General features: G+C 34.8%; 2 protein-coding genes across 2 annotated transcripts in view; one reads left to right on the top strand and one right to left on the bottom strand.

Annotated features, from left to right (window-relative positions):
- Positions 1-10,683: 10,683 nt before the first annotated feature.
- Positions 10,684-14,507, top strand: LOC126815226 (uncharacterized). The gene is made up of 4 exons (XM_056099256.1): positions 10,684-10,694; positions 11,599-11,972; positions 12,524-12,700; positions 14,485-14,507. The coding sequence occupies exons 1-4, from the start codon at positions 10,684-10,686 to the stop codon at positions 14,505-14,507; spliced, it is 585 nt and encodes a 194-aa protein (XP_055955231.1).
- A 2,812-nt stretch (positions 14,508-17,319) lies between these two features.
- The window catches only part of LOC126815225 (E3 ubiquitin-protein ligase DCST1), a 39,195-nt gene continuing 36,926 nt past the window's right edge, over positions 17,320-19,588 (bottom strand). Inside the window, exons 15-16 of the mRNA XM_056099257.1 lie at positions 17,936-18,102; positions 17,320-17,333 (exon numbers count right to left, since the gene is read on the bottom strand). Coding sequence (XP_055955232.1) covers positions 17,320-17,333; positions 17,936-18,102 — 181 coding nt within the window. The remainder of the gene's footprint in view (positions 17,334-17,935; positions 18,103-19,588) is intronic.

The following is a 19,588-nucleotide window of genomic DNA, read 5'->3' on the forward strand; positions in this document are numbered from 1 at the left end:
AGGGGATATTGAAAAAATGTAAATACCTATGCAGATTATGATATGATAAATAGTCATGGACACTTGACATGCTTTGAGAGTATGTTCACAAGATGAAAAACTTATCGCCCCAACAGAACCACTGAGCTGCATGTGCGACACGCAATAGTGCTATACACGTGGGAGGGGTTCATTGTCAATCTTGACACTTCAAGGAAGGGTTGATGAAAACTGCCGTTTGCTGGTTTATCCTATCCATGTTTGCTTTCATATCGGTCCTTGCATAGATTTACTGTTTAGCGTATCTTTGCTTTAGTGTGTTACGTTTAATTTGATCGGGAGACGTGTTCGTCGACATCGACGTCAACCGACAACACTGCAAGAACTGACCGTGGCACTGCAAGAGGAGTGGGTCAGATTGCCCCAAATCGTGATTGGACGGTTGATTACGAGCATGCCACGACGAATTGCTGAATTTCTGAGGATTGATGTAGCAATTACTCATTATTAAGACAAATATCAAAAAAGTCCATTTTCATTTTTGACAGTGTATCTCTTTGCGAGTGAAATGGGACCTTCAGATAAGCCGCCCATATGAACTGTTTATGTTCATGTGTAGGCAATTGATCTGTTATTAACATACACTGGTTAGCTCTAATAAAAGAGCAGTGTATTGTTTCTGAATATCCCCTGCTTTTTTTTTTAAAGAGTACCGGTATACTAAAGACACGAAAAAAGCATCAAATAAATCCATATCAAGACAAATACACTATAATAAATTTAATAAGCATTGTATATGATTCTCCAGCGAATTCAAAGTTTTATACCTTATAACAGAATATAGGTGAAACCGGGTTTAGTATACGACCATCTACAAACTTTTGCCATGAAGTTCACAAAAATTACGCGACAAATCAAGTCCCAAAGACTAAAGCCTGATCCACAGGACTCGGTCCTGTGTCCTTTTCTCTTTCTGATCTACATAAATGATATAATCGAAAAATATATAGTCAAATATAAATTATTCACAGATGACACTTCTTTATATGATTATGTTGATTAAAGATCCTACATTGAGAAAACATTATTATACATTGGCTAAAACATTGTCAGTTTCCTTTAATCCTGAAAAAAAACTGGAACATTAACAATATCTACACAATAACACTCTTGCTGGCTTGAAAGCTCCAGAAAATAAATAATATCACTAAGTACTAGATGTTTAAGTGTCCTACCTGTTGTGTAAATTATCCATTACATCCTATTTTACTTGTCCAGAGGGTTCGAAAATATTTTTAAATCGAAGTTCCATTTGAAAAGGTTTACGTTAGACGTTTCAAACCATTATGTTGAATTTTTCAAAATTTTTAAATAAGGTGTGTTAAGATGAAATTTGTATCATCAATTAATTGAAATATTCTAAAATAGTACAATTTGTTGACCAGAACAAAGATTGGGACATATTATTCAGTTACAACAAGAGTGGTATTGAGCCTTTAAAATAAATGAATTATCTTATCACACATATTTGGGACTGATTTTTCAAAACAATCTGAAATTGAAAATACATATGGTACACATTTGTTATAAAGTTAAATTTATCAACTGGTTAAGATCACTTAAATACAGACTAAGTAGAGAATCACTCCAAACAATATATATATCGTATATTTTATGCGGAAATAAGTTTGGCTGGGTTCACAGAATACTTAGACCAGTTAAAACAATTACAATTCGATGCTTTATGCCTGTGGAGCAGTGAAGGGAACCAGTGATAATTTACTGTATAGAGAAATTGGTATTTTACCTCTAAAGTAACACCGAAAAGACACAAATTTATATTTCTATGTAAACTAACCAACCACATAACCCCTGATTACTTTTACAATAATTTAGACAAAAAAAGAGTAAAAATATTTACTGAGAAATGACAACAAGTTTCCATATTATTTATGTAAAAATAATGTTTTGATAACATGCCTTTTGCCTCACGACTTTGGAACGATCTCAATGTTATACGTAATTTTGATACTTTATCAATCTTTAAAAAATACCTTGCAAAACATGATCCCTCGGTACCTCCTAATGACGTCAACTGGCAGACTATCAACATTATTTCTATTACGTCTTTCTTGTAAATCATTCATTTTTTTGTCATTTTGAGTGAAGCCTGTATCATTGAAGGTCCGGGACTGGGCAAGGTAATAGAGGCCTACGACTGGTTCCCCGGATCCATTCTCTAGGTTTAAAATATTTTGTTTATTTCTTGCAATGTCTGTGAAGTTTGTCTTTTCCGCAAGTTTGTCTTATCGGCTTTGTTTTGCGTGTAGAGCGATCCTCTTGCACTTACTATTTTTAATATATTGGTAAAAGCAAATTTCAGTTATTCCAGACTTCAGCATGCATTGATTAAATGGACACGTATTTTTAAGACATAACCAAATCTCAAAAGCCTTTAACACAAAATTTATATTGTATGGTTCTTCAAATATCCCACTTGATAATTTAATATTTTCTGAGGTGCATTAGATACATTAATGTAATCATCTATTATAGTGCTTTACCTCCACTATTACCTTCACTTTCACTACCACTATTACTATCTGAAAGGTTCTTTTGTTGACGCTGCCATTAATGCCATTAATCATCATAATCATATTTCTTAATGTCCAGTACTTGTACTGGAAATAACTACCCTATAAATGTTTTAACTGGCGAGGCATCTTTTTTTTTGAGAGGGGGGGGGGGGGGTATTATATGACAGGGACTATTATAGTATATGTCATATCTGACAGGGAATCCAGCATTTTTCAAAACATATATTACGAGGTCTGTCCATGTCAGAGATGAATTGAATTTTGCTTTGGTTAGGAGGCGATTCAGATAAGTAAATGAATTGAACATTTTCAAAGGTCGCTCGATAGTCTAGTCAATCTACTTTAAATTTAAGGCAACCTAGTACACATTGCAACAGAAGGTTTCTTGGTACCTTTGTGTTCGTGGGATCATTCTCTACAACATATTATTTAATATTGAGTTTTCATCTTATAAATATATTACACATAGGTAACATGCCACCCAGGAGTCAGAATATCTAGTCAGAATTAATTAGGATATTGGGGTTATGGGTAGAGGATAAAGGTAATAATATTACCTGAACTTTAGTAGCCCTTGATGTTTGCATATCAATTACCCAAGTCTTATTTATCCCAACTACTATTACCTCGATGGGTTGATGCTGTTTTAATAAATCTGTTTTAGGTCACCTTATCTGAGAATCCGGAGGTCTTCACCTATCACAATAGTGCACATTTTTCTAGCGGTATATTATTTTTCGTATGGTGTGGATGACTAATGGAGTTACCCTTTCGTTTCACTAGAACGTCCAAGAATGCGATTTGCATAAAGTTGGTTCCATTTGTGAATTTTATATTTAATTATTAATTATTCATTATTTCTGGCAAATCTGCAAAATTGCCCTTTCGTTCATTCTAAATAGAAAATATATCTAGGCATCGTTTCAATTGATTTTCTAAACATTATTTGTGATCCACGCCATAAATAATTTCTAGGATTGAGTATATCTGTATATTGGCTTTAGACTTGGGTGTGAATTTTAGTCCTTTCTGTAGGAGGTTTATTGCGTGATGATTTAAAGGGCCATTCTCGATTATATTTTGGAGAATAAAACTACTTAATTTTGTGTTAAAAGCCCTTATAATTCTCCACCTTAGGGTCGAGCTACTAACTTAATATACGTGATACGTTTTCAAACAACTTTAACCCATCAGTCTTCATCTGGAAATGGGGACAGGTGTCCCAAAGCTGTATTATACGGTGAAATTTACCTTTCGTTATCAGGTATAGACATCAGATGAAACGACAATAGATTTTCGGGTCACCAAACAAACAAAAAAATTGACACGAAATCTTAAAAGGGTTAGCCTACGTTTCCGGATAAGCGGTTTTGAAATTCTTTTTCCATATCAATGTTCCACAGAAGGTCCACTAGTTTTTTGCGTTGGTGTCCTCCAATGAATGTAAATAGTTCTGTTTCTGCATTATCAATGATTTCTATTTGCTTAGCAGAAAATTCAAACAGGAAATCTATTTCATTTTGCATTTTGAAAATATCAACTACTTTTTTACGTTTCGCGTGGTTCTCATATTCTTTCAGTCTTGGTTTTTTCCTTAAGTTTATAAATAAATCTAAAAGTATAATCCCCGGCAGGATCTTCTCTGTGCATGGTAAATCTGAATAATCTTTTAGAAATATTGTAAACCTAACCCTAACCCTAGAAAGATATTTTTCCAGATCGGCCAAGATCTAGTATTGTGCGTTACATTCGATATTGGCATATTTTGGATTGAAACTTCATGGATTATGGCCCCTGCTTGTACGCATATTCTTTAAGCAATGGCCCGAGAAATCCCTATCTGGCCATTACAAGATTAGCTTCTGATACTTCGGCTTTTGAGGGGTATGTTTATTCTTCCCGTTCAATCAAATCTTTCCCAAGTAGAGCAACATGACAGCCCTTCGTTTAATCTGGAGTCTAACGAAAAACTTTGGACAGTGATTTAATGTATTAAAAACGGTCATATTGGTCATTACCCATTATTTACATTGTACGCGTTTTAGATAGCCCCATTTGTCACACAATTTGTTTTTCTGCAATATTCTGCTATGCACTGGTTAGTGGAGCAATAATTCGGGAGTAATGACGTAACGTAATGTAAACATGTGGAGCTCTGTTTAAACCCGAATGATTTTGTTACGCTGTAATGTATTGGTTGTTGATCCGACTGTTGACCAGTCATATTTTGGAACAGACATTTGCGATTATTACAGCAGTGTCCGAGTTTGATTGTACGAAAAATCAACTTTTTAGCTTGTGGACCCTCTAGAGACCACAATTTTAAACTGATTTTGATGAAACTTGAAATACATGTTTATAATCCAAAGATGTTGGTTCCTTTCGATATTCGCGCATATCGGATCGTATTTTTAGTTTGTTCTCTATCCATCTCTTGCAAAATATGGGCGTATCTTGCCTGGCAACCGCTGGTTACTTTTATTAATAACGCAATATGAATATTTCCGACTATATGTTTACGTAAATTGTAATCTTATTGAATAAAATATAGTTTAAAATAAACAACAAAAATACTTGCACACATCTGCAAATATTATCGGTGAGTCAAGCGAAACTATTACGCCAGACTGCCTAAATTTCGAAACTTTATTGGCTGTTCGGGCGGCGTTCGATTATAATGGCGCTGGTGTTTGATAGGCTCATACAATTAATTAATATTTATGTATTTAGAAAATTGAATAAATGACATTCCATAGTTCAATACAAGCTACCCTATAAAAGCTGACGTCATTCAATATAAAGCCATTTGTACTTCAAAGGGATGTGGGAAGCCAAACGCAAAGATCTGTTATAGAAGATGGGCGAGACTTCCATTCGCAGTGGCGCACCGAGGTTTGGTAATCCTTTTGGCCAACTCCTTGATTGTATGTCCACAGGACCTAGGCCTATAGTGATTAGAAATGTGAGAAAGGAAGACATTTTACCAAACACCAATTAGGAGAGACCGCACACCTAACAAAGGTGGTGGTGTAGCAGTTTATGTTAGAAATAATTTGGAAGGTGACAATACAGAATGTATTTGGATCGAAATTCACACTAAAAACAATAAATTTTTATTGGGTACATTTTATAGGTCTCCCAATAGTTCTTCTCAGGTAAATTATTCTATTTCAAATTCTATTAGTTTGGCTTTATCAAATGTTTTATCGAAATGTTTTATCATGGGAGATTTTAATATAGATTTTCGCCAGGTAACAGATTCTTTTATCCATGAAGTCGTCAACATTTTCAGCTTAAAACAATTAATTAACTCACCAACTAGATATAACGAACGCGTTAGAAATTCATTACTCGATCTAATTTCAACAAATTGCCCAAATTTTGTTAAAACAACCGGTTGTTTAGATAAATTTTGTAGCGATCACTGCCTTGTGTACTGTCAACTTTCATTTCACTCCCAGCCTAAACACAGCTAGCTATAAACGACTAATTTGGGACTATGCAAAAATGGATATAGACGGATTGAGACATGATGTAACAAATACCGACTGGACCGTACTAATTGCAAGCGACACCGTTGATGAAACTTGCTTCAGATTTACAAACAAGTTGATTAATATTGCAATTAATATTATCCCTATTAAAAATGTGACTATTACACCTCGAGATAAACCCTGGATGAATAATGAAATTAGAAAAAATAAGTAAACCGAAGAACAAAATTCACAGAAAAGCAAAAAATTCCCATTTAGCAGAACATTGGAATGCATTTCGGAAAATAAGAAATGATTTTATTCTATAACTACCAGCAAATATCACTGAATACTTGCTCAGGAATACACTAACTTGAACCACTGAATGGTCAATGAGTTCTGTTTTTATTCTATAACTAAACGTAACTATTACGAAAAAAGAGATCAAAACATAAACGGCGATTTAAATTTTGGCTCGAAATCCTGGTGGAAACTTCAAAGCTATTTAACTGATAGAACACAGTGTGTTATCGTAAATGCCTCCTCTGCACCACAGTTGTCACTGCTGGTGTTCCGCAGGGCTCGGTTTTCTGATCTACATTAATGACATTGTCGAAAAATTACACTCAAATATAAAATTATTCGCGGATGATACATCTTTATATATGTTGATTAAAGATCCTACAAAAGGTGCCCAAATTTTAAATTCAGATATATTGAGAGAATACACACATTGGCTAAAACATGGCTAGTTTCCTTTAATCCTGGTAAAACTGAAACATTAACAATATCAACCACATCTAAGCGCGATTCGATGCCTATTTTCATGAACACGGTTAAAATAAATGGAGTATCTCATCACAAGCATTTGGGGCTTATTTTTCAAAATAATCTTAAATGGAACGTACACATAGGAAATCTTTGTAATAAAGTTTCAAAATTTATCAACTGCTTAAGATCACTTAAGTACCGACTAGACAGGAAATCACCCAAAACAATATATACTTCCTATATTTTACCACACTTTGACAATGCTGACATTATGTGGTATAGGTGCACGGAATATTTAGCTAACCAGTTAGAGCAATTGCAATTAGATGCTTTACGCACACTATGTGGCGCTGTGAAGGGAACTAGCCATGATTTACTATATAAAGAAGTCGGTATATTACCTCTAAAACAACGTCGTGAAAGACACAAGTTGATATTTCTATATAAAATAATAAACCACTTAACCCCTGATTCCCTTTATGACAATTTAAACAAAACAAAGTAAATATTCATCAAGAAACGGTCAAAACCTTCCATACCTATTTTATAATTCTTTCTTTCCTTCAACTCCGCGACTTTTGAATAATCTAGATGTTTCTTATACGTAATTCAGATACGTAATTCACTTTTAAACAAAGACTCTCAAAACATGATCACTTGTACCTTCTTATTACGATATTGGTAAAAGAAAAGTTCAAATCATCCATTTAAGACTTCGTTTATCAAACAGTGACCCATAACCGACTCTCCCAACCTGCCGATGTGGACAATTTTGAAGACCATTATCACTTTCTGCATCAATACAAAATTTCTATTGTGTAGCTCTACGGACATTTCACAATTTTGAAGATCATTATCACTTTCTGCATGAACACAAAATTTCTATTGTATGGCTCTACGGACATTTCACTTGAACAAAATCAATTAATATTTTCTGAGGTACAAAACTTTTTAGAATTAAGTAATAGATTTTAAGTACTGTAATCGTCCATTATCATTACCATCACTAGCGTCTGTTTACATATTTGTTCACTTTCAGGCCTTAAACCAAGATCAAACATTATATATATCAAAAAACCTTTTTATTAATAAAAAATATCATTGTATCCTTTGATAATTTTATTAATTAATAACACAATATGAATAGTTTCGACTATATACATGTATTTAAGTAAACTAATTGTAATTATATTGTTTTGTTGAAAGGAGAGGGGTGATATAGGTCTATAACCTGTTCCCCAGTCCTAATCTTATTGAATAAAATTTTTGAAAAAAGACATTTTAAATATGCCAAAACACTTGAAATAACCTTTAAATCAAAATTAATCTGGGCCAAGTTAAACGCGATAATTTCAAAAAAAACAATTTAATGTCATCACTCTTTGATTGGACGCCCCATGAAATGGATACCCGAGGCTGTTACACCCTCTACTCTGTTCCCCTCTCTGCACGTCACTGGTCATTGGGTAAAACGTAGCTAGTAACAGTTGCCTTTCATCAAATCTCCAAGTTTAGAAGTATCAGAAATAACCACAAAAAGACATTAATTTGGCGATGGGCCCTCCCAGTTCCTTTCAACTGATACCTCCCTCGTTTCCAGGGTTGATCCGGATTCTTGTCTCAGATCACTGGAAATGGCATTTCCGGGCTTCTAGCTTTAGAAATTGTCCGAGGGAATCCGCCCGGACCACTCGTTGTACGTTTCACGCCTTGTGCTCGCTTTGTTATTTCAGTTTGAAAGTAAAAATTAAATTGGACAACACCTTTTAATTTATAAAACTTAGTCAGCGTGATGACATTTATGATACCTACGTACGCAAGGCTTGTTGATGCTCATCACGATATGACAACTAACTTATTAAACATGAACGATGTCTAACAACGCCTAGAATACACCGAAAAAGTGATCCATGGGTTGGTTCTGTAAACGAATTGCACTTCCTTTTTAATAAAAATGATATGTTAATGAAGAAAAGTCAATTATAAATTATAGATTATCGTGAATTATAAACCTATAACGGTAAATCTTAGTAAAAAATGCAGACCTGAAAAATTTATCAAAATATTGTATTTGAAGTTAGTTCTCCTTTGAATTCCCCCCCCCCCCCCCACACACCATTCATTTTGAATCGATTCGTCTAAAATACAGAACAATCAATATACACGTATGTAAAAATTCATGAAAGGAAAATTATCATTCGTTTCGAGTATTAACCCTCTATTTTAAATTTTAGTTTTTAGAAGATAATCTTACCAGTATTGGCAGTAAGATAGAAGATAGTGTCAAGCAAAACAGCCGGTGTATCACTCCCAAAAACACCACGTTTCCATATCTCAAATATCTGTTTGTTTTGGTATTTTCATGCTCGTCTTTCTTGTTAGGCCCAGCTATTACAGTCTGCAACAACAATTCTTTGTCTTCTTCAGAAAACATTTGACATCATAACAAATTCTTTGAATTTAAATCAAGAATTACCTATTAACAAGCGTTATGCAACCATTCGCGATTCAAATAATATTGTGAACAGTGCGTACGCCAGCCAAACTAATGAAAAGGTCGGCCGTGATTTGCACGTGCAAAATTGAACCAATCAACAATTTGATGTATATTTAACATTACTGCAGACGACATGACACAGGGAATATTCTATTTAGATTTAGTGTTATTATTGCCCTTCTAACAAAATGTTTATTACATTTTATTAAAAAATCAAAAATATATATTTATACTGCCAACATATTTACACCCAATATAATATTGGCGTTGAAGTATACCCGAACATACGTAATTTAATTTTCCAGATTATACTCGTATTTTACTTATATTTTCACTTTACATGTAAACATAAACGGTTTATAAGCAAGATAAAGTCCTCGACTTCGGTTATGCTGGGGAAGAAAGACTTCAGAAAAAACCCTCAAAAGAAAAACCTCGGCCTATCGGCCTCGGTTTTTCTTTTTCTCGGGTTGTTTTCTTCAGTCTTTCTTTCCCCAGCATAACCTCAGTCTCGTGCTTTATCCTACACCTAATTTCCCAGGAAGGTTGACCGTCTTCAATCGATAGGCTACTGATATTTTGACTAAAGGCACAAAAAGGGCCAAGAGACTTTTGTTTACAGTTACCCGATCGACCCTATTTTTTGGAAGGAAAATCGACAACCATAAACGTTTTCATCAATTTCCCAGGTTCCCTAAATCGGTCTTGTTTTGGTTTTCAACTGACAAATTCCAACACTAAAATTTCAGCCTGAATTATCATTACCCAACTGAATCTTAATCAGAAGTTAATCTATAGGAAAGTCAGAAAGTTTTCATCATGTTTATACAGATTATCAAGGAATATATTTCTTTTATTGATATTTTCATTAGCGTAGTTATAGATGGTCACGTCATGTTTAGCTTAATTTTAACTAAGTATGAGCGTCTAATTATCCTGTTTTAAAGCCTTCCGTGCTTCTTATTAACATGCAGCACTATATCGCTTTAGATGAAAGTCGTGTTCTATTGCTTGGCTTAAGGTTACTATGGATTAACTCTCTGATCAGGTTACCATGGGATAACCTGTTTCTTCTGATCACCATGGGATGATAACCTATACATTTTGGCTGTGCTTTGGAATTTCATTTTATCATTCCATAGCAGGTCTCTGTCTAATCTTGATGTATGCACCAATTAAACCATATTTCAATCGAAAACTATTTTTATTAGCCCATATAGTTCATGGTTATGTACTATAGATGTATCTTTTTGAGCAAATCGAGACTCCTTTTGTCATAAAAACTCTGTAAAACTTTAAAGTACAATGTGAATACTTGTATTATTATTTTATTATAGCCATTTATCACACAAAAAAGAAAAAAACTATGTTTAAACTGTAATAGCTTTACCATCCTTAAAGGAGGTAAACCTTTAACTCAATATATGCCATAAAATTCGAAATTAAAAACACGAATTTAAATTCAATATTTGTCTATTTCAATCAATATTCGTGTTTTTATCTTGCCGTGAATATATGAGATACTAATATCCAATATTTAAGACATAATGAATATTTTAAAACTAGTACAGGAGTCGTGTATTCTAGGGTTTCGGGAGCCATTTGTAATGAAGAAAGAAAAACATATCCTATAAGACAAGGCAGAAGTAATTAGTTATGGCTGATTCACAAACGACAAAATTATAATAATTGAAAAAAAAAAACAAAATAAAAAAACAACCAAAAACCCGTAGAATGAACTAAGCAAGCGTTTACAACTACCATTCAATTGGACTGTTCACGTATTTCACCGAATATAATTGATTAAAAAATCACAGTAAACTATTTAAAAAATGAATATAAATCACTTTTAGAGCCATTTTCGTATTTTAGGTTCCAAAGAATAAACCCATACGCCCTTTAAACACGCATAATTATATTAAAGGACCTGAAATATGACATTTATATCATGCTCCTCACGTGGCATCTATAATTTATTGGGAACCATGTATGATCGGATGATTCTGTATATCGTTGCTATTTATTCCATATTATACGTGGTTAAAGCTATAAATCTTAACATTAAATAAATCAATGACATCTTATCGCCAGGAGCAATAACCACAATTAAATATATTGATGTCTTTTCACTTCGACTTTGATAAAGTCAACAACGTTCATATTTATTATTGCTCAAAATTGATTTCAAATGTCATTTTATCAATATCTATATTTTTTAGTTTTCTTGATCTTTAAATAAACTTCAATATCACATTTCAATGTACCCATCTTTTCTTTAGAGGCAATGGATTCAAAATGGTGGGTGTTGTGGTGTGTGTGGTGATCCATGTGATGGAGTTAGAGAAAATGAATTTGGTGGACGATATGCTCAAAATATTATCGCTTCTAAATATTTGCAAGGTGCTACTATTCCGGTAACAATCGTCAGGACAAACCAACAATCCTTAGGATATTTTGAGTTTCGAATTTGTGAACCACCTGAAGATCAGGCTGTGACTCAAGAATGTCTCAATAGGAATTTGTTACAGATACAAGAGAGTGATTTTGCAACGCAATTTTACCCTGGATCTGGCGGACAAACTTTTCAACTAAATGTGAAACTACCCCCGGATTTATTCTGTACTCGATGTATTATGCAGTTTAAATACAATACAGGTAGACACATAAAAAAAATCTTATAATTTAACTAATGAGAGTACACTTGATATTGTGGTGTATTTCAATAAATCACTACTGGTGTAGAAATGTTTTCGACATATTGACACTACAGTCCAGCCTTTTATTCCGAGAGAAAAATGGTGAACTGAAGCTAACGATTTGATCACCATAGATAACACAATCGCATATTAAAATATCACCTGGCTTTGTGATAGATAGGAAATTGTTGTAGAGGTTGGCAAGATACAATGGATACGCGCCCAATGAAGCCCTTAAAAAACCCCACAAACTATTTCTCATCCTGTCGTCGATTTGTCAAAAAGTCTTGATCCTTAAGCGAAATACAACCGCCCATGGATAATCGCAAATCATGTTAGCAAGCTGAACATACGCATAATTTGTTGATGAATTAACATGCAATTTGCAAACGTATACCAAGTTGACAATCAGCAATATGTGAATATTTGACTTGCCAGTCAGATTATTTCAACCGTTAGGAACATGGTGTGATGATGTCTATCTATAGTATTAATACTTTAATTTTCTAGGTTACAGATCACCTGAAGCATCAAGTGGTTGTGGTTGTTTAGGTTGTGGTCAACAAGAGCAGTTCTATAATTGTGCTGACGTATCAATAGAAAGAGATGTGTCATATATACCATCCTCGACGAGTCAAGATAGCAACACTCCAATAGCATCAAGCACCCAACCACAAATACTATTCAGTAGCAGTTCTTCTATACCAATAAGTACTTTACCGTTATACAATGTCACCCCAAGTCTGCCTAGTTCATCATCTATATCTATCGAACCATGTGTATGCTCAAATTTAAGTTCGGTTGCAACTGTTACTGTAAGTTCTTGTATAACCGAACCAACAACAACAATACGGGAGTCTATAACATCCAGCAGTGATTTAATTGTCGAATCGACTAGTTTACAAACTGATACTATATATAGTTCTACTCACTTATACCCATCTCCCACATCCGAAGCAACCACACTTTCCACATCCAGCAGAGTATCGGATATACTACCATCTAGTGCTTTAATAGACGAATCAACAATAAAGTTATCGACTAGTTTACAAACCGATACTGTAGATACTCCCACTCGTTCATATACATCAACGATACCTGAAGCAACTACACTTTCAACAATCCATAGAGCAACCGGTTTAGACATGTTTACAGTAACTGGTGGTTCTTCGCAGACAGCCAGCTTCCAAGTTGAAGTAAGCATGACCCCGAAGCCAGTGGATCAGACATTAAATTTGTCATATGAATTTTTGAATAATCTACTGAGCCTTGTTAAAAGGTTGAAAGCTCAATATGTTGTGATATTTGAAAATGGTGTAAAGACGGCGAGTACACACACAACTACTGTTTGTCTAACACCATCTATACCAGTTTCTACCATGATGGTGACTGTTACAGAAACTGTGGCGATCACAGTGTCAGTGACACCAGTTGTTTCAAATCCTGCACCAGTACAATCAATCATTCCAACCCCTGTAACATCTAGAAATTCGCCACCAACAACCCCATCTCCCAAAACAACAACCCCGATCCCAACAACAACACCTCGTCCTATTATACCAAATACCCCATTGACATGTTCTCCCACAACACAGACCTTGAAATGTTATAGTATTTATAGTTCTGTGACTGACACTTGGTGTAATGATAATTGTCGTAGAAAATTCTGCCCACCGTATTTCTGCTACTGTGTCTGTAGAGAGAAACCTCCTGTGACAACAACGCCCGTGCCAAGAATACTGTGCCTATCTATTAGAGCGGGTGTGTCCGATGTCTACTGTTATAATAATTGTCGTTTGGGATACTGCCCAGCTGGTTACTGTGATTGTAGGTTTGCGAAATAATGAAACCGAATAAAAGTTACCAACATACAAATCCGGAGCAAAAATATGTGAGGTGTGTTTTGCTACGCAGTGTGGAATCCACTGAAACTGGATCCACTTCCGCCAAATAATGAATGCCTCGTTAGTTTGCATGTATTATTCTAATTGGTTTGATGGTCTACAGACAGTTTGAAGTGCGACGATATTGAAGTACCGGTAAATAAAATATTGTCTGCTCATGCTACTTTAAATGGGAGGTTCAAGTTTTCAATGTGTCGTTTATAAGTGCGCAAATTAAACGCCACACAGTCTGGAAGATTCAGCTTAATCTGTTACCCGGTTTAGAAACCTTCAGAATTCTATTATTCTTCGGAAAGCGATGCAAATAGAACAACGGGAAAATGCAACTGACCATGCGTGTCAATTATAGACAGATAGTTAAGGGACCTGTCTTCAGCACAGGTTATTTTTTTTAAATCTGAAGCACTGGGGCTTAGGGCGCGCGTGAATTTTTGAATGCAGACATACCTGGAGATTTCGAAATAAGCGTAACTTTCACCAGCGATCGAACATAAGTCAAAATATTTAAAAAGCATCATAACCCACGCTGTGCATAAAACAACGAAAAATGTTTGTCTTTTGTTGTAGTTTGTACTACCAAATCTTTCTAAATTATGATTCAAGCATATCGTCTAGTTGGAGTAAGTAGTTTATATAGTTATCTTTTGATTACTCGAAAGATGAACAGCGTGTCAAACTTCTCAAATATGTGTTGGTTCAACACAGAATCATTATAATCTCATTCTAATTGGTATTCGTTGTTTTGGGATGCGAACGCCCTACACATTTTGTTACCAGTTTGATGTCTACCTTAATATGAATCTTTCCCTTTCTCAACTATTAACAAAAGCGTGTGATTTTCTCTCGAAAAGATCATCGGTATTGACCCACTGCTTCTTTATTTTGCCCCCACTACTTACAAAACTAAGACTATAAATAAAGGTTTCGAAGAGCCTTCCAGACAGAATTAACTAGTTTTACATACTGAAATCTCCTGCAATACAAAACAGTATTAGAGTATTGTAAATAAGTATTGCTTTTCAACGAGTGCAGACTGGAACCAACTAAAGGCCTACTTATCATTAATTTTTTTTATATAAGCAATAAACTGGTCCATACACAGGCAACATTTCGTGGTCAAAAATAGACCTCATTTACGGGTGTTTTTTGAAGTTTTAATTTAAACTACTGTTCTACATGCTCTAAAGCTTGTGGTGTGCAATAAATTATTAAGTATTATATAAATTGTATATAAAATACAAAATTTGACACACTAAATATAGCTATTTTTCTTTCTAGACATATAGATAGTTAACGTCACAATTTTGTCAGGTGAAATCATAAATATAAAAAGTTGATCTTATTAATTTATGTTGAAAAATGTCAAAATTAAGTAAACAAGGACAAAGGGGGTTGTTTTAAACAGTTAAACATTTGATATTTGGAAAGGAACATTGCTTGTAGGCTACATCATCGTGTTGAAAAAAAAAATAAGAAAAAGAATATAAACCATTCATTGACCATAATGTAAATATTCACTCACGGTGTTGGAACCATCGCCTATCGTACCTGTTTTTCGGCGATGGGGTGTCAAACATTAATTTCAGCTACAAACAGAAGAATAAAAACCACTTTGTGTGTTCTTTTTTTGTAATCATTCATTTCGTTGCTTATATGTAAATATTATTATTAACACAGTATAAACAGTAGTTCCATTTTTTCCGAAATCGGCTTTGTTATCCTTTAAAACAATGTTTTTATACATTATTATTATATACTTATATATATGTACATTTTTATCGTAATATATTATTTAAGTGTACCCTTTGGATGTTATTTTTATAATTTTTTTTTTACGCCCATATTTAATCTGGGAGTCTATGATCAGTACCATGCCCGTCTGTCTGTCTTTTCACATTTGTTGTAAACGCTCCTTTATTTTCAAACTTGTTATTCTGTTGAAATAGTAAAATGAAAATAAATAGTTGTGCATAGAGTTATTGCCCTTGTCGCCAAAACCGTTTAGAATACCTTGAGGTCACAATTCTTAGACAGAACCCTGTAACGCATCAATTTTATTGTCCTTCCTACAAGGGTTGGCCCTTGTAAACACTCTACAGGCCATAGCTGTCGAAAAAACATTCAAACTTGCTGGGAGTGTTTTGTTTGTTCTAAGAAAGATCCTTATCGAAATGATAATTTTCATAGGCCGAGTTTTTGGGCTTGTCACCAAAACCTTGTAAACACTTGCTGGGATTGTTCGGCCTATCAACTTTTAGAATCCTGCAACGCTTTTTCCTATTTGATGATGTTGTAAAAGCTCTAAAGGTCAGGGTGTTTTCATTCGTACCGTAGTAATTCGTACCGTAGTAATTGTTCCCGACCCTGACAAATTGAAAGTCACACGTCGTATATCCGTTGCCTGACAACGCTATGTTTTCATATACTTCCGCATTCCTCCACGTAGATAGAAAAGTCGTAATGGTTAGGACGGTTTTATCTCCGTTTCAAATTGCCATTTGAATATATGAACTATATTTGATGGACATTTTTGCACATTACAAAAAGAGCATGGAGAGGTTAATGAACCTGAACGTACGTCATCAATCTGTACACCAGATATAATGGTGCAGTTTGTTCAGTCTGCATCGCTTACGTCACTGTCTTCACTACTTGACCCCGACTCCGAATTATCATCATCTTCCCCTTTCATACAGGCGTAACATTTCTCCTATTAAATTAACACACAAAATATGTATTAATATGTATTAATTAGCGTAATATTCAGTATTGCCATTATATCAAGTACATGCACATAGTTATAACCTCAGCTATGTCCTAATTACAGAATGTTTATCGTCGAGCCATGACATTCACCTAATGAACACACAGGCGAACGGTTTCGATGACAGTTAGGGGGGCAGAATCCGAAAATGCCCGAAAATATTTCGGGTTACAGACGGCGGCGCCGGTCTTCCGCGAGAGCGGAGGAGCGGAGCTTACCGTGTAGGGGCCCCCAAGAATAGTTTGGAAAATTTGACGGCCGCAAACGCAAATTCAAAGTGGTCTAATTAGCATGACTCGAATTCCAATCAATCGTTTACAGTGGACGGAGATGGGACCGTCGGGAGAAAATTTTGAAAATTTAACTGCTGCAAACGCGTTTGCCTGCTATTTCAGTCTGTGAATACAGCATCTTCAATGTGGTCCAAAATATACCTTTGGTGGCTGACCTGAATCCCCAACAACCAATCAGTCTCCTAGGGGTATGGGGGCTTCGCCCACCCGGAGAAAATTTTGAAAATTTAACTACCGAAAATGCGTTTTTCTGCTTCTCTACCCACTTTGTTAAGCAACTATAAAGTTCTGTAATAGTTTTAACCGAAATCCCACTCTATGCCGACCTGAATTCCAACCACCCAATCACAATGTTGCAGCTGCATTTACAAAATTTAATAATAATCGATGTCCGAAAAAAGGAGTGGCTCCAGACAAAATGTTTTAATCCATAGTCAATTCAGTATCAATTCGTGGTATTCAATTAAAAGAAAAGTAAATCAGTGTTCTATTAGATTTCTGGCAGTTTATTTTGCCAACTAGATGAAATAAATTTTTTTTACACTTTACCCGTCGACCCGAAAAGTCAGATTGCCCGAAAGTTAGGGGGCAGCTCCCCTCCCCACCCTCTTTCCGCCCCCTCTTCCCCCTTGGCTCGTACGCCTATGAACATATATGTTTACACAAAGTTTGATCATTCTTACCACAAAAGCAGAGTCACCATGTCCCAAAGGATGTGAAAGACGGACCGACGATTGGACGAAAAGACAGACAGATAGCCAAACACGTTTTAAAGTTAAATTATGGTGAACACTCTGCGTTTAATGGTCGAACAAATATTTTGAACTTTGACAAGGTTCTTATGTATGACCAAAATAATCAACATAAAACTAGCCCAAGTATAGCTTTAAGAATCTTGCAAATGGAATAAAGCAGTTTAATTTAACAAATAAACACATAGTTACCTTAATATCAATCCAACATTCCTGACAATATCCAAAATTACACCCTGAAGTGGTACATTTATAGAAGCCTCTCCCTTCTGTATCCTCACATATTAGACAAGTATCTTTTGAACTACCAAACAGTATGAGAAAACAACAAATGATAGGAAACTCTCTTCTTAAGGAAACGACTAAGCTCGTTTTTCTCTGAAATAAAAAGAATTCATCAGAGGTCAGCAAATATAAGTGTGGTTGATTTCAGTAAATATAAGTGTGGTTGATTTCAGTAAATATGTGGTTGATTTCAGTAAATATAGTGTGGTTGATTTCAGTAAATATAAGTGTGGTGGGTTTCAGTACACTGTTAAAAATGGGTGTAATTAAAACCTATAATCGATATTCATGAGTACTGAGCACCAGGATAGGTGTAATTGTAGCCGATAAAGGATGTTTGGGATGAGCTACCCATCTACAAGCGTTTTATTGTATTTACACCAACAGGTTTAATTATTTTAGGGAAACATTCCTCCGAATAAGGTGTCAATTTTTACACCAATTTGCATTTTTTTGTAAAATATGGCGTTAATTGCACTAGTAACACAACTATAACTCATTTTAGAGTGTTTACTCATAACGTGTAAAGTATAGATTATTTTAGCGTGTATACACTTAACGATGTGTAAATGTTCTAAAATATTACCAAGTACAATATCTTAATTAATAATTCTTAATTCAGGTGAGGTGCATAATTGAATAAACCATATTAGTTGTAAGAATATGTGTATTGATTTTTCCTCATGATTTATATTCATTGTAAATTAATACAGATTGTCTAATTGCCCAACACCAGTTGAATTTGAATCAGTCTGATGGGTATGTGTCAATTTAGTGTCGTTGTAAAATGACGGTCTATATGTATAATCTGGGTCGGGCTAAACGCCCTATACTAATTATCATAGAGACCGATAGCCAATTTCAAGTTTTCTGAACTTAAAAGTCGGTGGCTTGAAATAAATATCCAACAAAACAAATTTCACCCGCGTTGGTCTAATATTTAAAATGGAAGTGTAATTTACAAAACATCCTTGAAGGGTAATGCTTAATCTACACCCACGGGTGTAAACTATTTAAGTGTAACATTACAGTCTCGGTGCATCAGGCAAGTTACACTACTGTGAGTGGCAACCTGAACTGGTGTAATGTTCTACACCAGTTGGGTGTTATCGGTTTACACCACTAAAGGCTAGGAGTTACCCCTATTCAGGTGGCAACTAGTTTCCACCCGAATTGGTTTAAACTATCTTATTATTTTTAACTGTGTAGATATAAATATGGTTGATTTCAGTAAATATAAGTATGGTTAATTTCAGATCGAAACCGTCATTATTTCTGGTATCTGCACAAAGTCAGATGTATGGCAGTCAAGAAATTATAAATTTTATAAATAAAATCGAAGGTTACATAACATATAATACACATAAAAGGTTATTTACGATAAAAACAAATAGTCTTTCTTCTTTAGGTTAAATGAAATCAAATGGCGTGACTCCCAATGCGAGGTTAATAGTTCTAAGCCTTACATCTACCCAATAGAGATCTATAGCACCGTAACGTGGGCCTTAATCAACATTTAAACAGAGAAGGGTGCAAGATCCCCTACCTGTGCATGTTCTTGGACATTTCTTTCGCCA

The sequence above is a fragment of the Patella vulgata genome, chromosome 3 (genome assembly GCF_932274485.2).
Source record: "Patella vulgata chromosome 3, xgPatVulg1.2, whole genome shotgun sequence".
NCBI classification, from domain to species: domain Eukaryota; kingdom Metazoa; phylum Mollusca; class Gastropoda; family Patellidae; genus Patella; species Patella vulgata.